Consider the following 27672-nt stretch of genomic DNA (forward strand, 5'->3'; position numbering starts at 1 on the left):
AGGAGGGTTTCCGAGTAAGGAGGTTAACTTAAACATGCTTTTGTTTGTTGATGGATGAGAGTCGAGAGTGTCCACAATATGATGTTGTCTGAAACAACTTATAAAAGTTTGTGAAGTTCGGCAAAAGAGATTACCTGATAATTGAAAAGAGAGTTTTTGATAGCTTTTTAAATGTATTTAAGAATAACGGTCAATTGGTTCAGAAAGAAGAAATCGTGAAAGAGCTCCTTTTATATGGCATTTTTAGGTTATGTTTCTCTGGTACATGTATCACAGTGACATCACATTCATATCAACATTTTTTCAATAGCCACTTTTCATTGTTAAATAATTCACCTTTCCACTTTTACACATTCGGAACCGTTCCTAACATCGGTTTAATCGTATTAACCATGAAATATTGAATATTTTTCTACGCATTTAAAATAATAATTACTTAGTGACTTGTAACAGTATAATGGTGTATGTGAACGGTATAACCAGGGTTATTGATTGGTAAAATGTTTCGACCGAATCACAGAATTCAAGTTAAGGTAATAGTCTATGGTATCTATAATTCTATAATAATATTGATCGTTTCTGTACTAGTTTCTATAACCGTTTGTTTGTCCGTCCTAAATAATGCGCACTTCTAAATACATATTTAAAAAAATAGATTAATAAAAAAAATTAAAAATCGAAATAACATTGTTTAGGCTAAAACTTAAATGGATGTTCCCTTCGTTATTCCGAGTGCAAGACCTGAAAACCTTTTCCGTTTATAGATAAGCAGATATCAAGGAAGTTTCATGAGAGAAACCTGTTTTAATTTTCTCTTTGATTAGGTGGGTAAAGTTTGAGGAGGTTCTAGAAGAGAAAGGTAAGCGATGGTCAAAGCCACACGTATCCTCCCTCTACATGCAGAGCCTCACCGAACTCCAGTTACTCCTAGCGTCAAATCCAATTTTTCTCGATCTGGATGCAAACAACATGTTCGATCTAACTGGTGAGTAGCAATTGCATCATATTAACTCAGACTTTAATGTATTTACAATAACAACATACTATCATATTCAATTTAATGTCACCAAATCCTACGTCACAAAAATCAATAGAATGAGGTCGTCAATCTCCGTACTACTGCCAAGTACTGTTAGAACGCAGTGGGATATGCAAATGATATCGTACAGTTATACAGTATGTCGGTGACATAAACTTAACGTTGTGTACCTAAAACATAAGTCAAAGTTGAGACGCTAATCAAAGAACACATTATCTGTCTTGCAGAAACCTTAGTAGCACAGTGGACGAAAGACGGTTACCTGGAATCTATTCTGACGAATCACGTGCGCGCACTCCTTTTGAAACGTCATAAACACCATCACGTGCATCTGAAACACATGACACGTAACACCCAGAGTAAGCTACATCTTATCCTGTACGGTAGCGGTAGCGAGGATGACAGTGCCCCGTCAACACCTGACCTCAGAGGCTTAGATAACGGTAAGTTAACGAGTAATCAACCTCCGTAACCCCGACCTTAGTGGCAACGCCAACGGTAGGTTTTAGGGTTAGCATACGCCTACCCTTCTCGACCGAAATGGCGTTGGTAACGGAGAGGGTAAAAGTCGACATCAGTCTTTTGGGCTAGACATCAAGGTTATCGAAAAGTATACAAGTAAGTTTAAGGGTCAGCATCAACTTGCCCTTACCTTAATGGTATCGCCAACGGCATGAGTAAATTCCAACATAGCTTGTTTACCCTGACATCCGGGGCATCGAAAATAAGGTCAAAATATATTTCAGCAATGACTGTCCTTTCTCCATTCTGTGTACTGTATAATTAAGAACATGTTGGTCCGTATGTTAAATAATACAATAATGAAACGTTTGTGGCCTTAGTAGAATGATTCAGTACCTAATGAACATAGTCATATCGATGTCATCATTAGAACGTCCCTTCAGAACAAGTCATCTTGTATGACGTCAAATTACCTATCGCCGAGGACAATTACCTAATTATTATAATCTGCCTTTAACTTTACATTTCCTTTGCCTGCAAGACCCCATACAAATACTTCCAGAAAAAAGGATCAGTGTCATTTAGACGCTTTTGGGCCCGCCTCGTTTAACGTGACGCAATCTAAAGAAGAAACCATTTAGGTGGCGTTAAGCTCTACCATGAATATTGTTTGCATTGACAATACAGTCACTTCAATACTGCAAACGTCAGGGAATAGTTATATTAAATATTCTAATGACTATCAATTCAGACTGCAGATTCACGTAGTAGATTTAGTAGTAGTTTTTTTAATGTTCAAGTCAGTTACATACACATTCCAAGCACTCAACATAGCTGATTGCGCAGTTTCTAGGACGGGCAACAGCCAATCCAGCGCAACATGACGCCAACAATCGGGTTATAACAATCGCAGGTGATACGTTAACGGTCTGAATTTGCTTGAGTTTTATAATAGCATTGTAGTGCTATGTTTAACATAAAGCCATAAACATTGGGAAGAAGAAAAAAACCTCTTTCAATCACGATATAAGCGTTAGAAATATACTGAGTTAAATTTTCTTGTTTAATGTCGTATTTTCGTTATTTTTTGTACACTTGGTTTTACAGAAGGCATGAGGTCCAGTCTGCCAGACCTTACACAAGTTGACGATACCCTTCCGACGAATGAGAATTCCATGTCTTGTCCTGACCATCTGTACCAGCAAGTCAATACACCGAAAATCAACCATCTTCACCATCACCACGCTCACCTCATGCACCACCACGGTCACGGACCGGTACGTCATATACTACGTCATAATATACGTCATATACTATGTCGTTTTTTGTAATATTATTAGTACTATCAGAACGTTTATCGTCAACTTTAAGCATTCATTGCACTTAAGTACAGCTGTATAACTGTGGACTATGGTTGATGGTTATGGTAACGTAATCAGCTGAAATAGTGTTGAAAGATGAAATGATGAAAGAAGTAGCAATGATGAACAACATCTAATCTTGATATTACTCTTTTTAGCCCAACAGAAAATTCCTTCGGAAGATCCCAGTCGGAGCAGAAGTATTGAACATCCTGGTTGGCGAGGTCGATGCGCTTGATACGAGACTAGCGGCATTTGTACGATTAAAGAATGCAAAGGACTTTGGCCACATAACAGAGGTGGCTCTACCTACCCGTTTCTTGTTCATTATGCTTGTACCCAAAAACGCCTTTGAATCATCCTCGGAAATCGGTCGCTGTATGGGAACTTTGATGACTGATCCGGTGAGTGGTTCCTGTTAATTGTGGTTCAGTTCTTGAAGACACTCACTGCATAACATACATACTACAAGTTGACTGCGTCAATCGTGTTAAAAATTAGCTCAAAAACAGCTAAGCCAATGAAACGTTCATATTATGCTAAAAGTGGTTTCTGGTAGAATCTCGATTGAGCACGATGTACCATGTGCTAGAGAACGGAGCTGATACATACAATATTCCACGTCTTATTGCAAATTGACACATATGCAATTCCAATGACGCTATAAACAAAGTATGCCATCACAGCACACCATGTCATTGCTACCAGGGCATTTTTTTTTACAAATTTATCATTGTACTGGTCGTTGAAAGACAAATAGTAACATGTTTGCCCGGTAGAATATTGGTGTTATACAGGGGCAGGGAAATATATTGAAAAGGACCTGCTAAATAATTTTAATGAAAACTGGAAAATAAAGTATTTTAGAAGCCAATATTGATCTGCTACACTAACAGCTGAAATCCTGATCTTTTCTGATTATCATTATTTTTCTGCCGTTTTTTCTCTTGGCACAACTCCCGTTCCATCTCTACCGTTTAGACCTTATTTATGTTATCATGTCGAATGACTTTTAATGCTTTATCACAATATATAATGAATTTACCAAAGCATTTAAAATCGATATGTGGTCATTCACTTACTAATTATTCCCCCTGATTTTCAGTTCTTCCGTGAGACGGCGTACATGTGTGATGACCGTGTGGACATTATGACAGCTGTCCAGGAATTTGCCAGCCAGGTGACGGTGCTGCCACCTGGGTCCTGGGATCCGAAAACCCGTATAGAGCCTCCTGATATTATACCCTCCAAGGTAAAATGTTAACGATGAAGGCGGAATACCTAATTAGTTGTTTCAAATAAAATGTTTATTGTTTTATTGTTTTGTTTAATATCATTAGTTCATGAAAGAAGTAAGTATCTAGATCTAAATCATTTCCGAATTAAAATATTCTAGGCTCTTTTTGTGAAAAAGGTTCTTGCATTTCTGTGTTGTGTGTTTTCCAGGAATCTCGGAAAAAGGAAGTGGTTCCTATCGACATGCCCGACCAGCCAGAAGAGGCTCATCATGATGACGGGCTGGATCGTACAGGAAGGTAACTAAACCGTGTCAAATGCTACTACCTGTAATTTTCTACATATTGCAATATTGACAGATAATTGAGAATAAAAGTGGTGTTCACGATACGTGCATATACTGCCATTGCAACGGTCACAAGTGCGAACCTTGACCTTGACCATGACCTATCTTAATTCACATTAGCAATAACAATGGTAGCCTGGTATGACAAGAAAACACTGGAAAAGTACATTCAAAACTATATGAAGCCTATAAAATCAAATGATTGTGTTACGTCTGTATGCTGTACGGGAATAGCCACAATCTGTAGACAGCTCTAACCCCGTTTTTCGGGGGAAAAAATCTTATTTAATCCAACTTCATGTTAGCGTAAGATGCAACTAATGAGGGGCCCCTACAGATGTCATCCCTTGACTTTTGCTGAGGGGACATAGACAAACTGGTCTGCTTTCCCCTTGCAACACCTTGAATCTACATCTCTTAATTTTTTAATGTTTCCCTACTCATCATCGACAGTGTCTCCCTGGGCACCTGTAGTCATTTCACCCTGGCTGTTGTGAAGTCTTTAACTCACGAACAAATTAAAAATCCGTCGACAGTTCCGCATTTTAGCTAGGATAGGCTCTTCTATGACTAGAAATTGTGTAAGGGTATGGTTAAGATGAGTTATAATCTAGGGTATAAAAAAGGGAGAAACTGGGGTTAAAAACTCGAGAAAACTTAAATAAATATAATTAAAAACAATATTGATTTAATTTCCTTTACATTTGCAGACTTTTTGGAGGCCTTATCAATGACATCAAGCGAAAGATAAAGTGGTACAAGAGTGATTTCACAGATGCCTTGCATCTCCAGTGTGTTGCATCTTTCTTCTACTTGTTCCTAGCTACGTTGACACCAAATGTTACGTTCGGGGGTCTTCTCGGTGAAGCCACTCACCAGTACATGGTACGTATCACCAATTTATTTCGTTTTCTCCACCATCCAACTTCGTTTCGTTGTATCGCCCATGCGGTCAGTATGTTTTGTCTTTGTGTGTAGACGCTGTGGTATGTTTTATTTATGTGTATGACGCTCTGATATGGTTTGTCCTTTTTTTGACGATTTGGTGTATTTTGTTCTGGACTGTTTTCACTGTTATGTTTTTATATTGTAATGTGTTGATGCTGTGTGATATTTTTGTTTTAGAAATGTTAATAATATGAGTGTGTGTCTATATAAAAGTTAAATACAATATATCTGAAATATTTGACACTTTTTAGAAACATGGATAATATTACAAAATTATTAATGCCAACTTATCGATGGAAATAACAGAAAAAAATCCATAAACTAAAACACCAATGAAGAATCAATCTTCTTTACGACAGGGAACAATGGAGTGCATTCTAGCCGCGGCAGTCAGTGGAGTGTCATTTGCCTTATTCTCGGGCCAGCCCCTAAACATACTGGGCAGTACGGGACCAATGCTGATTCTCGAAATGATTCTCTACAATCTCTGCAGGTAAAAAACCCAACGCGGATTAATTTCTAGTAGTAGCTTTTATTGCATTTGAAAAATAGAAACCTACATAAACCTCTAGATTAAAAGTTCCCATTGATTTGTTGTTGAGATGTTCAGGTTCTTAACAACTATGTCATGGAATTTTAAAATGTCGCGAGTGAATCATGAGGTATTCAACTTTCTCAAAAATAAATCATATTCTCGCCAACAAGTCGTTAAAAGCTGTGAAATATTCATAAGACGAAAACAAGAGATAACAAATGTATAAGTACTAGAATTTATAAAAGCACTGACACATTTTTATTGCAGTGATAACGGATGGGATTTCATGCCAGCTCGTGTGTGGGTAGGGGTTTGGACTGCATTTTTCTTGCTCATCATTGTGGCCTTTGACCTCAGTTCATTGGTCCAGTACATCACTCGTTTTACAGAGGATAGTTTTGCCTGTCTCGTCGCTCTCATCTTCATCTATGAGGCAGTCGCCAAGCTCCTCGAAATACGTGAGGATGACCCAATAGAACTCCATCCCCTGCCAAGAGTTGACACCGGATGTGTCTGCTTCTTTGGAAACGTTACTACCGATTCTTCTTCCGTTATTCCGAGAAGTGACGCTCTTGCAAACCTCACGACCTCTGTTAAATCCATTGCTTCACACACTGTTTCTGGGGCTGCTGCTGCTTTTGTTAATTCAAGCAACTCTACTGTTCATCCACTGGTTGAAAACGCCACTACCTGGATGGAACACTGTACATTACAGGGTGGTATCATCCAGGGTAGCGGATGTGACGTCACTAAATATGTACCAGATGTCTTCCTCTTCTCCCTGATGTTATTTCTTGGGACTACCTGTCTGGCTTTCTGCTTTGTTAAATTTAGGGACAGTCTCTTCTGCCCAACGGTTGTAAGTATACTTTTAGATCAAATTCATTAAGTTCAATTTGCATCGAGGCTAACGTTAAACAGTCACCTTTGAGTTTTGTTTACTATTGGAAACAGTTAGGAATCGGAGATACAGGGCAATGTGGTTTCAAGTCATCTTGTTCAGGAACTAAATCAGTTATATTTACATATGTATGTTTAAGAACTAATTTTAATATCATGTAATGCATGTTTCTCTGGCGTGGAAAAATAGGGTATATTTTGATATTATTGTCGAAAAAAACGCTTCAGATAATCGAGACTAAATACCATTTAATATACCACTATAACTGCTGTGACTCGAATTCGTTTGGGCCGGTTATCGGGATGATCGAGCTATTAAGAATTGTTATATTGTGTCGACATCGTAATTCACCGTATGCTATTCTGCGTTACAGGTGAGGCAAACTGTCAGTGACTTCAGTGTTTTACTCGCAATAGTTATCATGGTCGGTTTGGACTTTGGCTTAGGACTACCAACACCCAAACTGACCGTTCCTACGGAGTTTAAGGTAAGCATTAGGGGAATTAGGTTTAGGCGAATGATTTTCATAAGTTTCATTAAATATAATTAGCTGGTCATCCATATAACCATCACGACTCTAGTTCAGATATATGTGTTATGTTTATGGCTTTGAAGTTTATGTCCAAAGTAGGGCCAATCAAATATCTTTTTTGTTCCTTAAAATTCCATACATGTCAATAGATTACATATAGGATCTTACATGAGTTTCCATTTGATATGAGATTTATAAAACAAGTCTAAGAATTTTTCAATTTAGCGAGCCTCTGGCGAGCTAAAATGAAAAATTCGTGACGAGTTTCGTCAATTTCATATGAAATGGAAACGAGTGTAAAATCCCTTTTATCACATAATCAAGATTTGTGGCATTTATTCGTGTAAAAGAACAATTTTTATGCAACCTTGAAATGTAAAAAGCCGCCATTTTGACTCCAGTGCGTAGGTCTGTGACGTCATGTACTTGTCCTAGGCATGACGTCACAATTGATACAAATGAAACTTACAACCAATCACAGGGCTTATAGGTCATATTACATGGGTTAATACGCACACAAATATGACATGGGTATATTCACTGGGTAACACAATACATCTTGTGACAATTATACTTCTTATATTAAGCAGCTACCGTTTTCAGAGATCTCCTCGACTTTTGTACAAATGTTTAGTTGTCGAAGTGTAAAGTAACTTTGTTTTAAATCAACCTGCCTAGTTCGATATTTCGATGCTACTCTTTGTCTCCGCCATCATTTTATGTGATTTTTCAAACACTCTGAGTACAATACACAAGTTTAATAAAAAGTTTTAACGATAAAATCTTAAAATATCTGAGATTTGATGTATGGCGTAAAATAAAAAAAATGAAAACATAAATTTAATAAATAGAAATATTCAATTTCCTTCATTGATTTCTTTTTGTGATTCGTAATTTCGTTGCTGGATGTTAACATGTATAATGTCAACTAATAAGAAAATCACAAACACTTTGCAGAGTGCAAATCAAATATAACGTTGAACAATATCCTTAAAATTAAATAGAAGATCGTTTTGTTCCGCTTTTTATTGTGTTCAACGAATTACCGCAATAGTAAAGTTAACAACGATTTCATAATCTAGACCTTAATACTTTTCTTTTCTGCATTTGACAAATCCGGTCTGACACTTGTCCTCTCGTTGAACCGACCACACGTGTTGTTCACCTGTGTTTGATAAATTATACAGCAAAACCCTCGCATAACATTCATTAATAAATCTGCTTGTGTTCCAAAATGTGACAGTATCATAAAATGTATTTACTTGGTATATGACTCAAATGCATATGTTTGTCCTTATATCATAACAGACTTAGACCTTATCAATTCCACTTTGTAATACATTTATGGATTCGATTGTAAAGGGGATAGTTGATATAGAATTCCAAAGGTTCCATAAGTACATGCAGATCTGTTGTCTTGTGAGGTTATTCCGTCTTTGCGTATTGCAGAGTTATCTTCTCTTGGGAGCACGTATTGATTTTTACGTCATTGGTCTGTGTGAGAAAATTGCGTCGTTTTTCTCAAAAATTGATGACGTTACTCTCACAAACAAGTGACGTAACAACCAATACCTGCTCCCAAGAGAAGATAACTCTGCAATACGCAAAGACGGAATACCTGTTTTAAGGATACTGCTTATATCATCATCACTTATCGATATCCTATAACATATCATTATGGTCCCCAATGGAATAATGTACATTTGTTGGGTGGTTGCAGCAAAGTAATAAGATGAAAAATATTTTGAAGATAGAGCCTGGCTGCATTTAACGAAATAAAAGAGGGGCTGCGAACCTTTGTTTCTCCGTAGGAATGTAGTACGGGTTATGTACTCAGGCCTAAATCTGCTGTTGTTGGTAACTAGACCTTACCCATATTGAGATACAATATATTTTCATCATGTTTTGCGTAAACTGTTGTAGCCTACACGAGAGGGGCGTGGCTGGTTCATCAACCCCATTAGCGATACAAACCCCTGGTGGCTGATGCTGGCCTCTGCTCTCCCCGCCATTCTCGCCACCATTCTTGTGTTCATGGACCAACAAATTACCTCTGTCATCGTGAACCGGACCCAGCATAAACTAAAGGTCAGTATAGAGGTCAGGGTTTATAAATGGATAAAACAAAGTTAAAAACAGGGCAAAGATTCTGGGCGAAGCCAGTACACATGGTTAACACTGGCAGTAGCAAGCTATTTTGACAGAGGCGAATTGTGAAACTAAAATTACAATGTAACGGCAAGAACAATGATAAAGGAAAGATAACAATTTGTATTGCGCTACTACTACCGTTCCGAAATGCTTAGATTGTTCAAACTCGGTAAAAGTGACATTTTTGTGTGAACATTTCATTTATTACGGATGTTTGTTTTACTTCAAGAAAGGGGCAGGATACCACTTGGATCTTCTCGTAGTCGCGGTCCTCATAGTGATTCTGTCATTGCTGGGCTTGCCTTGGTATGTCGCCGCTACCGTCACAGCCATTGCGCATGTCATGAGTTTAAAGAAAACATCCGAATGCACGGCACCGGGAGAGAAACCCACTTTCCTAGGAGTCAGGTAAAAACTTTTTTTTATACACTTATCATTTTAACAGTAACAAATACTATTTTGCCAAATAAAAAAAAATATGGATAATCTATAATTTATTAAATCATTTTATTTTTATCAAATCGAAAGAAATGAACATCAATTAAACATATGAATTTATTATAAATTTTTCACCATGTATTTAATGAAAGTCAAAGTTTCATATTCAGAGAATACCGTATATTTTGTAACTTGAAAAAAAAACCATTAACCTAGGAGTCCTTTTTCTGTGATATTTCCAGATCATACATTGTATTGTAAAAGTGAACTTTTTGCTGTAAAATAAGTATTTTTTCTGTCAAAATCTTAATTACTCTAAATCAAATTTACATAATATAGCTCGTAAATGTAAATGTAGAATCTGTATTTCTATCACCATTTTTGATATGGTGTATTTTCATGTCGTTACAGAGAGCAGAGAGTGACTAGCCTACTCGTCGGCATTTTCAGCGGTTTAGCCGTTCTCATAACATCTATACTAAAGGTGAGATACTATTATAGTAGCTGTAGATAAGAGCTTTTCAAACAACAAAAGTATTTTGTAAAACACCTTCAACATTTGTTTTTAAATAAAACATTTAATAAGACTTGGAGAAACACATTGACATGGGCATATTTTAAAGATTAACACAGAACAAAATAATAGCATAAGTAAGTCTAAAGCTATTTCAATTAATACATCGTGTACTTCGCATTTCGTATATAATGTCTTTTAAGTAACATAACTCATATAGTTATTACTTACGCATAATATTCAAAGAGGATGAACGCCTATACATGCTGTTTACTGTATTTGAAAGTCACGATAAAACAAGTGTTGTTATGGATTGTGTTTTATGCTTACAGTATATCCCGATGCCAGTTCTGTATGGGGTATTCTTCTACATGGGGGTGTCAGCTCTTAACGGAATGCAGGTAAGAATGCAAATGTTATTACCTTATGAAATCAGTGACAAAGCAGATTTTCTTTTCTATGACGAGTAGAAACGTATAAGTCAAATGCCTAGTCATACGTAATTTAGCTGGCTTTTGTGTTTTTATTATTTCCCTAATCAATTAATGTCATGTGAACTTGATTTATCGGCAACTCACTTTCATCTGCCATTTTAGATTTGATCCCTTTCGGTGTTTTACTAACTTTCCAGTAAATCAATATCAAACCTAAAATCGTGAATTGAATTTGTCTTAACGTCCGTAGAGGCATGACGCGATTTGAAGATGACCGCGTGATAAGTATTTAAAGAGTTCTGTATACCTAATAAATGTCCAACGTTTTTTTATTTCTTTTCCGTGAGCTGAATTTCATATAACTAAGCTATATCACTATAATATTTGTGTATCCATAGCAGAAAAAAAATTATACTTTGTTTTTCTTTTCCAGCTGGTGGAGAGGATCATGATTGTTTTTATGCCGCAAAAGTACCAGCCGGATTACAAATATCTTCGTTATGTACCTCTTCCAAGAGTCCATCTGTTTACATTTATCCAAGTTGTCTGTCTGGCTGTACTCTGGATTGTTAAAAGTGTGAAATCCATTGCCATTTCATTTCCAATCATGGTATGTCATTATATTCTTTCCCGTGTCCGAATACAAAACATTCAAATTTCTTACCTGGAAACTTAGACTTTAACTTAAATAAATCGGTGTTATACATAGGTAATATCAAATGTTTTATGTACGGATTCCGATATTCGTTTATTAGGAAACAAATAAACATGATTTTTAATCACTACAACGCCTGTTTTATGTTACCTGCATCAGACTTGACTAGATAATGAATTAGTCGACTGATGTATAGACTGAATATGGAAGTGCATGTAAAGAGTGCATAAAGCGGGAGAGTAGTGCTCTGTGTATTATGTCATACAAATATGTTCACTTTTTTTTGGTCTATAACTTGATACACTTTAAACAAAAACCAATGAAAGAGCGTATTACAAATAATATTACATCGTGGTAAACCTAATTTGTTTTTGTTTACGATCAGGTTGTAGCGATATGTTTCGTCAGAAAGGCGTTGGAATACGTGTTTGATCAATATGAGTTACAATGGCTAGACTCTTTACTCCCGGAAATGTGCAAGTCCGCCAAGGTAGGTATCATATAGTGTGATTCCTTATGAGAATATAGTGCTTTCAAGATTGTCGTGATTTGATACAGTATTTAATGTCAAGCTACCCACGTTTCACAATATACAATGTATATATAGATGTGTAAATATCAATACATTGCATATATCATTTATATCACTTTCTGCCTTGTGCTGTTGCCCTGTCAACGTAAATAAACAGTTTCCCTGATGAACTTATAAAGAGGTGAAAGCGCTAGGGAGGTACTAAGAAACTCTTGTCATTTGTTTTTTATAACTAATCTATGCATATAAGTGTCTTAATTATTTCTGTTAACGTGCATGCAGTATATCCTGCTACTGTTTATTTTTGCTGTTCTTGTGATTGTTAATGTCCCCATGATCCAAACGTTTTATCTCATCTTAAAATAATCGCAGAGATGTCCTAGGAACATAGGAAACACTATAATTAATTAATCTAAAAAAAAATCCGTCTACGACTGAAAAACCCTCCCACATATTAGGTTCGTACTTTAGTAATGAACTGAGAACACATTTATAGCATATTTACAACAACATAATTTATGACAGAGGCAGTACTAGAAATCTAATTAGGCACAAATCTGGTTCACACAAGATGTATCACTCGTGCTAAGACACTGCCCAGAAAAATGTCAATAAATGCAAGCAAATATTACACTTCATCCACCAGCAACTAATAAAGAAAAAAAGAAAACCCTTTATCATTATATTCAAACAGAAACTACATAGGAGTGTCAGGCCTAAACCAAGCATGTTCTATTCGTTTTCTTTCAGATTACTGCCGAAGAAGCAACGCCAACCGTCATAGCCACAAGGATCAAATTCGCAAGGTCTCTGTCAGTTCCGGCATCCACACCTACCACCGGAAGTACTGCCGTTGACATGAAACCAGACGGACACCAGCATTCATGTGCCAGCCGGAAAATCTCGACAGGCTCTTCACAAGCAAGCACAGTTTACGGACATCATGTTTGCCGGAGAAAAATATCAATACTTTCACTTCCTGTGAACCCTACTTTCGTTTTAGATCACGGGGAACTCCAGCGTGTTAGGGAGGACAGAAGTGTGAACTTTAGTTTGGACAATCTGAACGAAACATAACCTGCATGTATTTTTTGTATTTTTTTTTTTGTAAAAAATGTGTATATATATCAAACATTGATTTCAGAGTGCTTTTCCCAATGACATTTTATGATTTGTTTTGTACGTTGTATATATATGAAATACAAATATCGCTGTGTGTTATAAAGTGCTTTGTGACGTCAACAAGAATTCTTCAAAGTATGTCACAACGTGAAAAACTACAGCGGAGTTCGAACTTTCTGTTGAGTGTTCATGATATCATTGCAACTGTTTTCAAGTGCCATATTGATGATTTGGTATTCATTATATTTCGATGCCATTTTGAGCAGTGACGTGACAATGGCTCTTCTACGAGACTTCTAAAACGTCGTCGTCATAACGCTTGAGCTTCGTACGAACACAGCACCAAGAACCAAAACTCGAATATACTTGTTATATATAGAGTTAATGATGGTGTAAATAAGTATAATTTGCAATGGAAAAAAACCGAGCCGAAACCGGCATATGAGAATATGGGTTAATGATCATAAACATTAACCGTGCCACGGGATATCCCCACGCATTTGAAACAAGACATGTTAATATACCAAAAGTAGAGCCAACATGAATATAATTTACAAGATATCGGTAAACCGTTAAGTAAAACGTTGTACCAGTTAAAATATATATGGTTTTCTGAAAGTGTATTACAGGCACAATGACAATTTATGAGTGTTACATTCATATTACATCATGTACATGGATCAGATTTATTACTGATTTTCGAATATAATCTAAACAGCATTCACCTGACATGTTTCAAATGTCGATCGTGTGCAGATTTCATGTTATCGTCACAAGGGAATTTAATGCATGTCCAAACATCGCAAAATGTTTCTGCTGTCTCAGCTATGGTTTCGGTAACACAGATCCTTAGTAGAAATGTCTCCTGGACTGTATGTGACCCTCATATACCCAGAATACCGTGTGGTAAGGTGTTCAGAACAATGTCGGCTATTCAAATGTATTTATATATGTCCAACAGTATGTATCAAGGTTTTACTATGGTCACGTGCTTGTGTCTCCTCTCCATCAGTCCTCATTATCATTCATATTCATTTCTTATCTTATGTCCGTATTACATGACAAAGCGTGCACTTGTGTGTTCCTTATTATTTTAGTAATCCTCTGTAATGTTTAAATTTCTTTTTAGTGCACGAGAGCGTGAATGCAAGGAGTGTGCGTGTGCTTGAATGTATGCGAGTGAGTGTGGAGGTGGGCGTTACGTTCTTTCTGTAAATAGTTCCACTCACCGTTGTATATAATGTATGTAATAAAGGCATGTGATGGGCCATTCAGTTATAGTCAGTGCGGTGGAAACGAATTTTCGAGAAAGGATGGAATGAAACTATGAAAGCCATCTTATGAATCTTATAAGGAAAAGGGGGTTACTAATGTTCATGTAACTTGTGCCCAATCCTTTTGCATTTTTTGGCAATAAAATATGTTTAAACTAATGTCGGTTACCGAAAAATGCATATGAATTTCCATTAATTGTTGATTTAATAAACCATGATTTTGTTTACACATGTTGTGATGATATTGTGGCCATATTTACATATTTCAGTTCCGTGTAGGCCGGACTGTTGCATGTTCTATACCTGTTGAATGGACTAAGGTATATCTTGCGTGATTACGGGTAGAACTGGATTACAGTTTGTCGTTGTTATCAACGAGCATTATCAATTCTGTTATCTTCTGTTTGTGTCCTATTGTTGCTGTTTCCAATTTCAGTGTTAAATTAAATCTCTCAAACCAAGATCATTTACGAATTTATCATATCATCAAGTAGTCATAAGCATACAAACATATAAGTTCAAATATATACAAATCAAAAAGTATATATATATAGGATCTTACATGAGTTTCCATTTCATATGAGATTTATGAAACGAGTCTAAGAATTTCAATTTAGCGAGCATTTCTTCGTGTAAAACGACAATTTTCATGCAAGCTTGAAATGAAAAAAAAAAGCATTTGACGCCAGTGCGTAATTCTATGGCGTCATGTACTTGTCCTTGGCGTGACGTCACAATTGAAACAATTGAAACTTAGAACCAATCACAGGGCTGATAGGTCATATTACATGGGTTAATACGCCAAAAAATATGACATGGGTATATGTGATAAATATATATATACCTTTCGCTGTGCATTGCTTTTATAATGCTAATGACCGTCATTGACATCACCATAAAGATCACTCTGTAAGATTAGGGTGAGGACGTTCCTTTCTGAAGTTATGTTTTGAGTATTTGGTGTGGAAGATTATTTTGGATCTCGAAATTCTGCATAAACTTTTTTTTATATATATTTCCGATGGATATATATTTCTTAACACAACACTAACGAGTTTATTTTTGTTATAAAGAAAGAACGAATTGTACATAACCCAAAAAACGGATTTATGCATAGTACACTACGTTGTTGGAAAGAGAAAATGGTGGTCTTTTAGAGCAAAGTTTGCCTAAGAGGGGTGCTCTCTCGAGCTCATTTCACTGCAAATGTAAATAGATGTATGGTGTTACTCTGAACGTTATCATTGTGCTTATGTAATTATATAAATGAAATGTATATCTTATATGAAGCTTCATTTGTTGGAATTTTGAAAGTTATCTTTTCGAAATAAATTGTTAAAATGAACTGAACCGTCGAGTCATTTTATCACAAATATTGCTCAGACATAAAAGAATTGCAGCAGATTAAAGAACATTATTTCCGACCAATGTGATATTGACCAGGGCTTCGCCTCTGTTAATATCACTCTTGCACGTTCATATCACATCATATTCACCAGCACAAAAGTCCATAATTGTATAATATATTTGCCGAAATGAAGCATTGGAGTTATAACACTGACTTCATATTAATTACGATGATAATAAATCGAGGTTCATATACATACTGTTATATATCACAACCTAGTTCGTAGGTCGTCTCAAAGCGGTTCACAAATTATTATCCGTGATTATAGGGCCTTTGAAACCAGCCAAATATCTTTCTCTACTCCCTGTGGAGCATACAGCCGGTGCGGCGCTCACAGCTAGTATTCTACAATTCTAGCATTGCCCAACCACGTACTTATTTACAGCTGAGTAGACTGGAAGAAGCGGAGTAAAGTATCTTGTTCAAAGATACAACACAGTGCCGCGACGTGACTCGAACCTGCAACCCTTCGGTCACGAGCCCGGCGTCCTACCACTAGACTGCCGTTCCTCCTTGAAGTATCAAGATGGCTTTGAAGCATTCTCAGGTTTGATTCAATCCTAGATTGAATTACAATATTGGCGTCATAAAAAACCATCTCTGTGTTTGCCGCATAAGTAAGCGTTGATATATCACAATGAGATTGTGAAGTCGACAACATAAAGTCGGCATCAACACGAACATTTCGCAGCCACCCAAAACACACACGCATAAGCACTACACACATGCATCTTGCACACAGGGGCGGCCGTCCTTAAATGACCATAGCTTTTGAAAGGACGTTAAACAAAATAACAAGCATATTTAAATGTCCCACTGTGACGTTATATATGTTAATAATACGTAAACAAGAATACATCCCTTGTATCAAGAGATGTAATACAATTCATCTTAAATGTCCTCGCTACTGTCATTCAATTCGGGGTCATAGAAACAGGAGACTATTACATATATATATGCACATAAAGTTGAAGCTTGTCATTTCAGAAACATCGGCCTAATATAACAAATGTTTTCAATTACGGGTTGGGAATTTGCATTCAGTGCAATTCAGTTCGTGCATATAAGTGACAGGGCAGTGGTCAAACTTTTTCGTTTTACCTGTCTGCGTTAAAGCTGAAGATGCAAGTAAAGGACCACCAACAGGATTTCTTTAAGAGTTAAAATGCAAATGAGACACCTCCGTAAATCGGACGTCGATCATTCCTCATATTTGACCATTTGTAAAAAGTCTCTAACGTTATGTTGCGGTACACATAACGTCACAACCACATGCGTGACCAAAGCACAAGAGATTTTAATCAAGCTAAAGGTCTTGTCAAGTCATTTTAGCTGGTGTTCGGGTAACAGCAGGATGTACATATTTTCCAAAATAGATGTTGCATTTAGCGACATTGTACAGCCCTTAATTCTTAATTTCATTCATAATTCATAAAATGTCGGCATGCAATTTAAGTAGCGATATTATTTCACTCAAATGCGTATTAGAACGTCATCCACGAACTCGCCTATTAACTTATGTGTGGTAAGCAAATGCATACCAGCAAATGTCAGCTTCTGGTTACCAGTGGGTACTTGGTGTAGAGAATATTTTTTAAGAAAGATTTGATAGTCTCTGTCCCTAAGGATGCTCCGGACCAAATTTAGTCAAAATCTACTGGGCCGTTTAGGACTAGTAGCGTTTTAAAGGAAAAAATGACGGACGGACGGACGGACGACCGATGCTGCGGTATGGCATAAGCACCACCATGGTCCTTCGGACCAGGTAAGCTAAAAATATAGTTTAATGCCCGAGTAACATGTTTTAGCGGTATCTATATGGAAACCAAACGGTTGTGTGACCGTAATGAATAAATACACTTTACATAAAGTCACCTTTCTTGAAATTTAATGTTTTTTATAAGTCTATACATATTATACACGTTATAGCACTTTTCAGTTTCAACGTTTAAACATGTCTAGTGCATGCATTCATAACATCACAAAATATTATCAATTGGCACATACTCTAAAGTACATAAGTCAATTTTGATAACTTAGCCTTTATTGCAACAACAGTGATGGACATTTCGTCTTCTGTGATAAATCTGTGAAATAATATCCATGCCTTCCTAGTAGGGAAAGTCGGACATGCATCTTGCACACAGGGGCATCCTCGATATCCAGGGGTTTTGTTCATGTCATAGCAAAATTGAAGGCTCAGTGTGCACCACCTTGTTGATTAGTTCGATCCTTTGATGTACATCAAAAGAATCTCGCAGTCGCGTAACGGTACAAAATGACAGGCTTTAAAGTCGAGTGTCGCTCCTTTGTAATCTTCAAAGGACAGGTATCAGCGTAGCAAATTGGTCAGGATTTTTTTTACCCGAGACCAATCAAACAGCTATCTTCGTGCCTTCAATTTTGCTATGGCCTATTCCAGGGGTGCAGAGAGCGAGAGTGAGCGTAACACCTGGATATCGAGGATTGACCAAAACTGTTGATAGGACGTTAAACAATACTAAACCAAACCAACCATAACTGTTACAGTCACCGACTGATTCATTGCCAATAGTAAGCAATGAACCGATGGCAGACCGTTGGATTTTAATTAAGTGATATCTGTTGTCGTTGAGATTCCATCGCTTTGGTCCCTAGCATCATCGGCGAGTCCTAGAAGGACGAAAACAGTTGTATGATGCAGTGTATTTTTTTTTAAATTTCTTTTTCAGCGTAATACATTTTTTGCATACTCTTTTACCATTTATGCTACAATAACCTGTTACGTTCACCTTTCAACATACAAGGTGCTATATTCTGCTAGTAGATATTTTAGTCTTTTGGGCATTTACCAGGTTCATAACATTCACATACTTTACTCATTATTATTTTGAAATTAACCAGTACTCCTGATCTAACACCTCCCGTCTGGTATCAACACTTACAGAAGTTTAGACCAATTCAGGAATTTCCGACTTTTTGGCCAGAATCATCACCGATGACTTCAAGAAGAATGACACAGATGTATTCTTCAGCGCAATTCAATTTTTGGCATGCTGTTTTGGCATGCTGTATCTTTTTGGCATGCTGTATCTTTTTTGCCATATTTTATGCAAATTTCATATGTGTCTTACGTTCGACTTTGTAAATATGACGTAACAATCAAAGATATAATCTTAGCTTTATTTCATAATCAAATGACCCAATAAGCTACAGTAGTAATGGACCATAGCTAAACGTTCAATCAAACTGCAGGGAATGTTATAACATTACACTCCCAGTGAACGTGTACAATAAAGACCGGTACATCAACATAACAACAATTGATTTCTCAATAACAATACGTTCATGCTAAATTCTAACAAACATTATTTGATCAAATACTGTACGTAATAAATTTACTTAAGACAGTGATCCAGTCGAATCATGTTTAAATTCTAAGTATTTCTAAACGATCCTTGTTAATCCTGGCTGCCACAGGTAATCTACACAGCCTTTGGGGAAACAGATATCATTTTATTATATTAAGTGTCCGTCATCAAATACATCAACTGTCCTACAGACCCTGCACCATTTTTCTTGTCTATTTAAACGGAAACCCAACAAAAACGCATTGCAAACGAAACGCAAAAGCAGCGCACTTTTGGTAAAGAAAACGGTGCAGGGTCTGTTCAGCTGTACTAACAAATAGTTCCATATTAAAATATTTAACAAGGCATAACGATATCTAAGCGTTTCGAATTGATGAGAGTTGTTAAGATAAAAAAAAAGTGAGATAGTTTTGATGACGTCTAATATTCTATTTATCATAAGAACGATCTTACAAATGTAAAAAGGTTTCATTACGTTTCATGACATTAAAACTGTTTTCTACATCTGAAGGTCAAAATGCAAACTCATACAAAAAGCAATGCCTGTGAGTATACATACATGTACATTTTCATGAAAATCAGATAAAAAGTTGCCAAAGTTCTACTCATAAGATTTATGACCTTATTTGGCCCCTTCCTACCCCATAGAAGAAAGAAGTGAATGACAGAAGCCGGATGACAGGTGCATTGTCATATAGGAAAGGAAAAACTGCTCATAAATACCAGTTAAGTAGTAATACATTTAGACTTGGAGTGACTGGATCACATTGGCTTGACTGTAATATGTATATAGGTACAGTCTGTTTTATCTTATAAATACTGTACACAACACATGCAGATTTATAAAACATTTGGTTTTTGTTCATTACTTACTTTACTGTACAATATATGTTTCAACATAAGATTACAAAACATTTTATAAAATACATGCCACTTGAACAATTGTACACTTACTCACCACACAACACACAACACATCCTTTTTAAGGACATAATACAAAGAAACCAGTCTTTCAACAATTGTAGCACACTCACTAAAAGTGACAAACCCACGGTCGTTTCATCACTCTATAATAATAATAATAATAATTTGAGGTTCTTATATACCCCTTTATCACAACCTTGACTAGTTCGTAGGTCATCTCAAAGCGGTTTACAAATTATTATCCGTGGTTATAGGGCCTTTGCAACAAGACAATATCTTTCTCAACTCCCTGGGGAGCATACAGCCGGTTCTGCCATTTCAGCGCTAACAACTAGCATTCAACAATTCTAGCACTGCCCTACCACATACTCATTTTACAGCTGAGTAGACTGGAACAAGTGGAGTAAAGTATCTTGCTCAAAGAAATACACAACACAGTAACTGTGAGTTACTCTCACAGTAACCATAGGATATCAAAGCTCTATCAACTAATTGGCCCATGAACACACATTTGAACTCTTCCAATTCAAAGGTTGGAATAATTCATCATGAAAGTTCAGGGGTGAATGGCATTAACATGGTTGGAATATAGCACCTATATACACACGTCCCACACAAATGATCATGAAGGGAGCACTCATTCATTGGCTATTTGGAGCTATTTTCCAGCAATATTGGTAAAACTTTGACCTACTTCACTGCAACAAAACAGTTACCATTTAACCATGTAGCCACATATAGTAGTCAAGGAACCCTGCTTTTCCTTATACAGACATACAGTTATCTGGAGGACAGTAAAATTCTGAGACTGTCTAGATTATTTTTTACTAAAAAGTTGAAGGACGACCTATATATACATGTTTTAAAAACAAATAATTTAATTTAGATATATATACTGATATGACAAAGTCTTAACAATTTTGTTTACTAAGTCAAGATTCTCAAATTTTTAACTAGAACTTGGAAGTGCTTATTGTCATTCATAAATGTTTTGTCTATAATGTAACAATCTTAAGCTAGAACCTAGCATTTCTGACTTTTTTTGTAATTTTGAAGAAAACTTCATGTACAATATATACACGTATATATGTTTTGTTTTGTTTTATTTTGACACACAAGTCAGTACTTTCTGTCATAGTTTTACTACAAAATTTCATGGTCTACATGTAAATTTGCACACAGTTCAGGAAAATCATGCATCTACATTGTATATATAACTGTTGAATAATACTAACAATCCTAATATATACATGGAAATCACAAATGGAATACACAGTGAGTGTTTCTTTTTATATACGGTAGCTAGGCTTTAAACAGCATATAAAATATATCAAGGAATACTGTTAGTAGAAAATTGATAAAGTCTCTGTAAACTCATTAACTATAGAGAGCCCGAGTCCCATCCCATTTCTACTGTGTTCTAGTATTGAAAAGTTCTCTTCCTGTTAAATTGATGATATTTTAGCTATATTATTCCTACAAAGACAAATAAAGGTTGCCAGTATTATTCCTTTATCAATAAACATCACAACTGGTAGTGCCATAGATATGCTCCCTGTCTCATAACAAACAGGTCTGGGGTTTCAATCCCTGTAGTAGAAATTGTTTTGTGGCGAGAAACATATTAATGAATATATTTCTTTCATATATAACTCTTTGTTATAGTAACTTAAGCCACTTAATTACCCCGTACCATTGCCAAACGCTATACCTACACATAGGAAACTGATTTTTTGGGCATGATTATAGCTTTGATAAATCATTTCTGAAAAGAAAACCATACCTTACAGGACTTTTATGAGACTATAATAAAGATGAAATAAACAAAATTTAATCAACAACAGTGTTCTGGCAATAGTGGAGGCTACAGGGTTTCAATCCCCCGATTTCAGACTGTTAGGCTAACACTGTTACAAACTGAGCTAGCTGGTCAATGGATGTGTGCTGGTCTTACTGTGCTACTGTTATATCCAAACCAAAGTTAAGGGGAGGTTACTGTATATATAGGGATTGAACAGATTTTTTTTTAAATTTTCACATCAGCATGAAAATTTTAAAAACGCTGTTCAATCCATATATTTACATTTTTACGATAGAACCATTTTTTTAATTTTATTTAATATTTGTTCTGAAATAACTTATTTATTTACTGCGTCATCCTTTAAATGACATAGGCAAAACAGCCCAATTTAAATAAAATTCCATTAATTAACCGTTGTCATTTGAGCGTTTGACGCAGGGGCATTCTCCATGTTATCTCAAGTGAAGCGACAAGACTCTCATTGAACAAGGTTAATCTATGACGTCATAAGAAAACCACGTGTGTTTTGTCACAAGAGTTTTTGCTTTCATACTCAAATGAAATGCATTTCTACTTGAAATGTTCATACAGTGGGTTGCAGTACAAATGTAAATATATGCACATAAAACCACTTTGCAGTGGGACAGGGATCCTTAGGTCATAAAATATGCCAGATGCCGCTCCATTTTATAAATAAATCTCTGCTAGATTCTAAAAAAATACTTGATGTCAGATCCTTCACATGATCTCGGCTGTCAATAGATAGATCACCACCTGTTCCTTAGGACATAAAGCTTTCATTTTCTTTGTTTGAGATAAAACACAGTGCCTCTCTACCTTATAAGTATTTTTTTATTTGTGTAAACCTTATGCTATTTCCTCATCTCCAGACTCTGACTTATACAACTGTTGGTTCCTTCGTTTAAACTTCTTGGACTGGGGACTATCCTCACTTTCTGATCCATCTGCACGCTTGCTTGTATTCAAAGCTAGGCTGTTTGTTTTTCGGGTGACCTCAGAGTCACTTCTTTCATCACTGCTGGCAGGACTTGACTGGGTCAAAGGTCGCAATATCACAGCTGGACCCATTAAAGGATCAACAGATAAAGAGTGATCTTTTTGGGCTGCCATTATGGCTTTGAATTCATCATCCTCATCCTCGTCATCAGCACTCGGATCTTTTGAAGTTTCTGTGGATAATTCCTTTTCTTTTTTCTGAGCTTCCATGATAGCTTTGAACTCTGCCTCTTCATCTGATAAAGAAATCTCCGCCGGATTCGCCAGAATACTTGATGTCAGATCCTTCACAGGATCTCGACTGTCGGTAGATAGATCACCCCCTGTTCCTAAGGACATGAAGCTATCATCTGCATTGCTGGAGGAGAGTAAACTAGTATTACAGCTTTGGTCACTGTCTATGAATGACACAAAGCTAGGCTCGCTGTCACATTCTGTTTCATCGTCATCTACATCATCATCGTCGTCAGCATCACAAGCACCCTCCCCAGAGACATCCAGAAGATTACCGGAATCTTGTCCGAGAAATATAGCGTTTGGGTCGGTTATGTCCAGCATCGTACACATTAGGGTAGTTTGTGGGTTCACCATTGTCATAGGAGGGTTAACTTTACATTTGCCCTGATTAGGATCAAACACCTCAACAGTTTTCTGGAAATTGTCGGGGATAACCAAATCGCCGCCAAAATCTTCTAGAACTTTGTTTTCCTCTTCAATGGTAGGTGTGAACTCCCATCTGGAAAAGTAAAATCGTTTAAACATGTATCAATAAAGGCCAAATATAAAATTATCAAAGAAAAAAAGCTTGGAAAGGTTTTTAATGTAGCGGGTGATCATCATTACAATGTACTGCTATTGCTGATTTTCGGGGGTTCAAAGGTTAATTGCTATTTTTAGAAATTTGTCAACCAATTCAGTGTTATCACTCTTGTGACTTTAAATCTTTAATATAAAATCCTGATAAGAAATCTTTACAAAAAGGTCAAATACAAAAGTTCCTCACAGGAAATTATATTAAGGATCCAAATGTCAAGGCCAAGGTCAATGTTGTCAACCAATACAGTGTCATTGCCCCCGCAATATTTGTCAATGAAATTGATCAAGTTTTTACACAAATGTCAGAATATCTAGCATGAGTTCATGCTTCAGGGTTAGAAGGTAAAGACTCAAGGGTAAGATCAATGTTCGTCACCAATCTTCATGCAAAGAATACAATGAATACTCAAATGACTTTATAAAGTACACACATTTGGCGAAACTTTTTAAACAATATTTTATAAGTACTAGATATATACAAATTTCACAAAGTTTTACAGTATATATATATACCATTCAACACATACCTGGATTGACTTCCCGGACCAGGCATGTAGATACTGCCCCTTTTCAGACTGAGTAGGTGATTGGTCAGTTTGAGTATACTAAGCCATTCTGTGTCCAGTTGCAGCTTGAGAGGTTCCTGGGGGTCATGTGGTACATCCAGTATCTAGTTTGAAAATAAATTAACACCTTACATTTACCTTTTTATCATTAAGAGATACTGATGGTGAGGAACAGTACCATTAGGTTGTTAGCCCAAAATTTATTGGACATTGCACCTTTATACAAATACAAAAATAGATTTCATTTTTTTTTTTAGATGTTTGAAACATATAACTTTTCATAGGAATGAAAAAAATTGTACTGACATTGACTTATCAATTAATACTTCTATAGTAAGTGTTATAAACATGATGAAGAACATTCAAGAAAAAACCTGAACCCATGATACCATCATAGATCACTTCTATCCGTGGTATCCGTTCTTCCATGTATTTAAAATTGTAGGGATGGCAGCGCTAAACAAAATCTAGTTTTATAAGTTGGGAGAGGAGAGGTGCTTTGCTGGAATTTTACAATAGATTTTTTTTTCTGTTTTGAAAACACAAGAAGCACCATCTTATCTTCTGATAGATCTGGTGTCAATGTTTTTTGTGACTTTTTTGGGTCGATAATGGGCCCCATTCCCAATTGAAACTATTTCATATTAATGCTCAATTCCCAAAACTTGCAGTTTACTCCTGAAAATTTCCTTCCAAATTGGTACATTTTCTTTCCAAAATGAGTCAAAAAGGCTCCTGCCTAAATTAATGGGAAAAAAAAATTGGGTTCCCCGTAACCTAGTATTTAATCTGGATATCATGTGAATTGGATTTCAGACTACTTACATTGAATATAATATCTAAGCAGCATGCAACACAATTATATGACAGATTCCTACGATAAAATGTAAGAACAGAAACATGCATGCCGCCAATGTTGCTGTAGAATATACATGATAATGTGACAGTATGTTTTTCTGCTGCAAACACATATTAGAGAAATATTCTACAGCGTGCACATTTCTACAGTGTAAACACCTTCAGCTTGTACATCACTTCATATGAATTTTACCTGCAGAAACTTCCTTCGTGGTAAACACTTGTCAAGAGACAAGAACCTGGTTATCTTCTCTTCACCAGGAGGAGCCTAGTATCATAAAACACGAGCATTAATCTTCAGGCTCAAAACAAGATTACCTCATCAAGTAAAAACATGTGAATTAAAATGTGAGCGTATCTAATAATGTTCTGTCAAATGTGAAACAAATGTGAAGCAGACATGTTGTATACTATCACTAGTAAACATACAAATGTCAAGTGGAACGTACACCTTGAATCACAGCGATTGGATAAATGGAGTTTAAAGGCTCCACATTCCTACAATGCTGAATTGTACAGCAGGAATACATTATCTATTGTCATTTAAGCACAGGATCGGTATAAAGCCCACTCAACAGGTATTTATTTTTTTAATTTCAGCTTACTGACCTGGTGCTGTACAATGGCTGCAAACTTGACGTGGAGATGAGCCGAGAACCAGTAACGCGGCTGTAGCTTCATCAACAACTCTTCTGCAGGTGGGCTTCCCAGGGTTCCAGACTCAATCTCGTCTCGTAGGAACTGTTTTGTCTTCAGTAGCTGTGATGTGTTTCCGTAGTCATAGACACCACGTGGCCAGTCGTGGGACATAAATATGTCCACAGGTTTCCTCAACTGTGAACAGGAACAAAATAAAATGAGGTCATCAATAACAGTATGGCAAACCAAAAGGAATATTTTACTCATTCACCCCTGAAATTCATAATGGACTATTCTGATCTTTGAATTTGAAAAGTTTAAATGTGACTTCAGGCCAAGGGGTGAATGAGTTAAACATTAAAACAGTGATCATCAATCCTAATCAGGTAATATTACAAGGCATTTGTCTGTGTTAAGTAATCTTATAGAGATGTATAGGGAATAACACTGTTAAAACAACTAACATTAACATTAGAACAACACCAGTTCTTGCCTGTCACACAGAAACAATGTATAATTGTTACAGGAGGCATGGTGGTAGTCTAGTGGTAGGACGCCGGGCTCGAAGGGTTGTGGGTTCGAGTCACGGCATGGCACTGTGTTGTATATTTGAGCAAGATACTTTACTCCGCTTGTTCCAGTCTACTCAGCTGTAAATGTGTATGTGGTTGGGCAGTGATCATTGAATTGTAGAATGCTAGCTGTTAGCGCCGAAATGACAGCACCGGCTGTATACTCCCCAAGAAATTGAGAAAGATATTGGCTGGTTGCAAAGGTCCTATAACCATGGATAATAATTTGTGAACCGCTTTGAGACAACCTACGAAATATTATTATTGTTGTTTTAATGATTCATGATCATCACCTGTTTTAGTCTGAATACTTCCAGATTGCGAATGTGGTAGGCAGCTCTTTTAGATTCTTCATTGTATGGTGGATGTTCAAAATGGCCTGTCAATTAAAAAAATCATTCCTGAGATGGTTCTTATGAGATTTCTATAAATTAAAAAAAGGTTGAAACAAAACTGCATTTTTAAAACTTTGTGCAGCCTTATATAATCTTCAACCGATCAAATACACAATAAAATTTGCTATTAAATGGCTTTAACTAAAAAAGATCTTTTCAGATGACAAGTGTAGATTTTGTATCAAGACTTTGTATGGTCAAGTCAAATACAATGTACAAGCAGGTCAACACTTAGCGTTATGTAATCATGGACTTATCATAGCAGAGTTGACATGTTTAGATGGTTAGGCCAATGATCATCAGAATTAAGTCAAATTGTACATAAAATGATATGCGATATAACAAGGGGAGAGTAGACTTACCTTTGGTAAAATCTTTACCCTTATAAATCCCTGACAGTCCTCCGATCCTCACACCACCAAACTTCAACACATTGGCATACCCTAAAACACAATGGTATAACAACACATTGGCATACCCTAAAACACAATGGTTTAACAACACATTGGCATATACTACAAGAGGCCCAAGGGCCTTAGCGGTCACCTGAGTTATATCATAGATACTGGTAGCTTTATTTTATTGTTTAGATGTGATGTGGAAATCAGCATGTAAACTAAGTGAAATACAATACTTGTCATGTCATCAATGGATAAGAATTTGAAAATATTGGTAAATGTTCCCTTTGGGGCCCCGCCCTAGCCCCTGGGGATGGGGCAGGAATCCTAATTTTACAAAGTAAAACTCTCATTTACCCAAGATGATTCTGACTAAGTTTGAGCAATTTTCTGCTGAAAATGGATAAAATATATACCGAAAAGTGTTATTTCCCTATATAAACTATAT

General features: G+C 36.4%; 2 protein-coding genes across 2 annotated transcripts in view; one reads left to right on the forward strand and one right to left on the reverse strand.

The window, feature by feature from the left end:
• Window positions 1-14707, forward strand: part of LOC110453486 (electrogenic sodium bicarbonate cotransporter 1-like) — a 28073-nt gene extending 13366 nt beyond the window's left edge. The window contains exons 3-19 of the mRNA XM_021502440.1: window positions 825-985; window positions 1267-1482; window positions 2609-2778; window positions 3021-3266; window positions 3968-4114; window positions 4309-4397; window positions 5155-5329; window positions 5752-5885; window positions 6195-6786; window positions 7202-7315; window positions 9284-9448; window positions 9741-9919; window positions 10361-10433; window positions 10796-10864; window positions 11331-11507; window positions 11938-12042; window positions 12835-14707. Coding sequence (XP_021358115.1) covers window positions 825-985; window positions 1267-1482; window positions 2609-2778; window positions 3021-3266; window positions 3968-4114; window positions 4309-4397; window positions 5155-5329; window positions 5752-5885; window positions 6195-6786; window positions 7202-7315; window positions 9284-9448; window positions 9741-9919; window positions 10361-10433; window positions 10796-10864; window positions 11331-11507; window positions 11938-12042; window positions 12835-13161 — 3139 coding nt within the window. The 3' untranslated portion in view covers window positions 13162-14707. The remainder of the gene's footprint in view (window positions 1-824; window positions 986-1266; window positions 1483-2608; window positions 2779-3020; window positions 3267-3967; window positions 4115-4308; window positions 4398-5154; window positions 5330-5751; window positions 5886-6194; window positions 6787-7201; window positions 7316-9283; window positions 9449-9740; window positions 9920-10360; window positions 10434-10795; window positions 10865-11330; window positions 11508-11937; window positions 12043-12834) is intronic.
• A 7558-nt stretch (window positions 14708-22265) lies between these two features.
• Window positions 22266-27672, reverse strand: part of LOC110453481 (lariat debranching enzyme-like) — a 12757-nt gene continuing 7350 nt past the window's right edge. The window contains exons 4-9 of the mRNA XM_021502434.1: window positions 27189-27269; window positions 26725-26810; window positions 25830-26054; window positions 25414-25488; window positions 24324-24466; window positions 22266-23716 (exon numbers count right to left, since the gene is read on the reverse strand). Of these exons, the coding sequence (XP_021358109.1) occupies window positions 22831-23716; window positions 24324-24466; window positions 25414-25488; window positions 25830-26054; window positions 26725-26810; window positions 27189-27269 (1496 nt within the window). The 3' untranslated portion in view covers window positions 22266-22830. The remainder of the gene's footprint in view (window positions 23717-24323; window positions 24467-25413; window positions 25489-25829; window positions 26055-26724; window positions 26811-27188; window positions 27270-27672) is intronic.

The sequence above is a fragment of the Mizuhopecten yessoensis genome, unplaced genomic scaffold, assembly GCF_002113885.1.
Source record: "Mizuhopecten yessoensis strain PY_sf001 unplaced genomic scaffold, ASM211388v2 scaffold7333, whole genome shotgun sequence".
NCBI classification, from domain to species: Eukaryota; Metazoa; Mollusca; class Bivalvia; order Pectinida; family Pectinidae; genus Mizuhopecten; species Mizuhopecten yessoensis.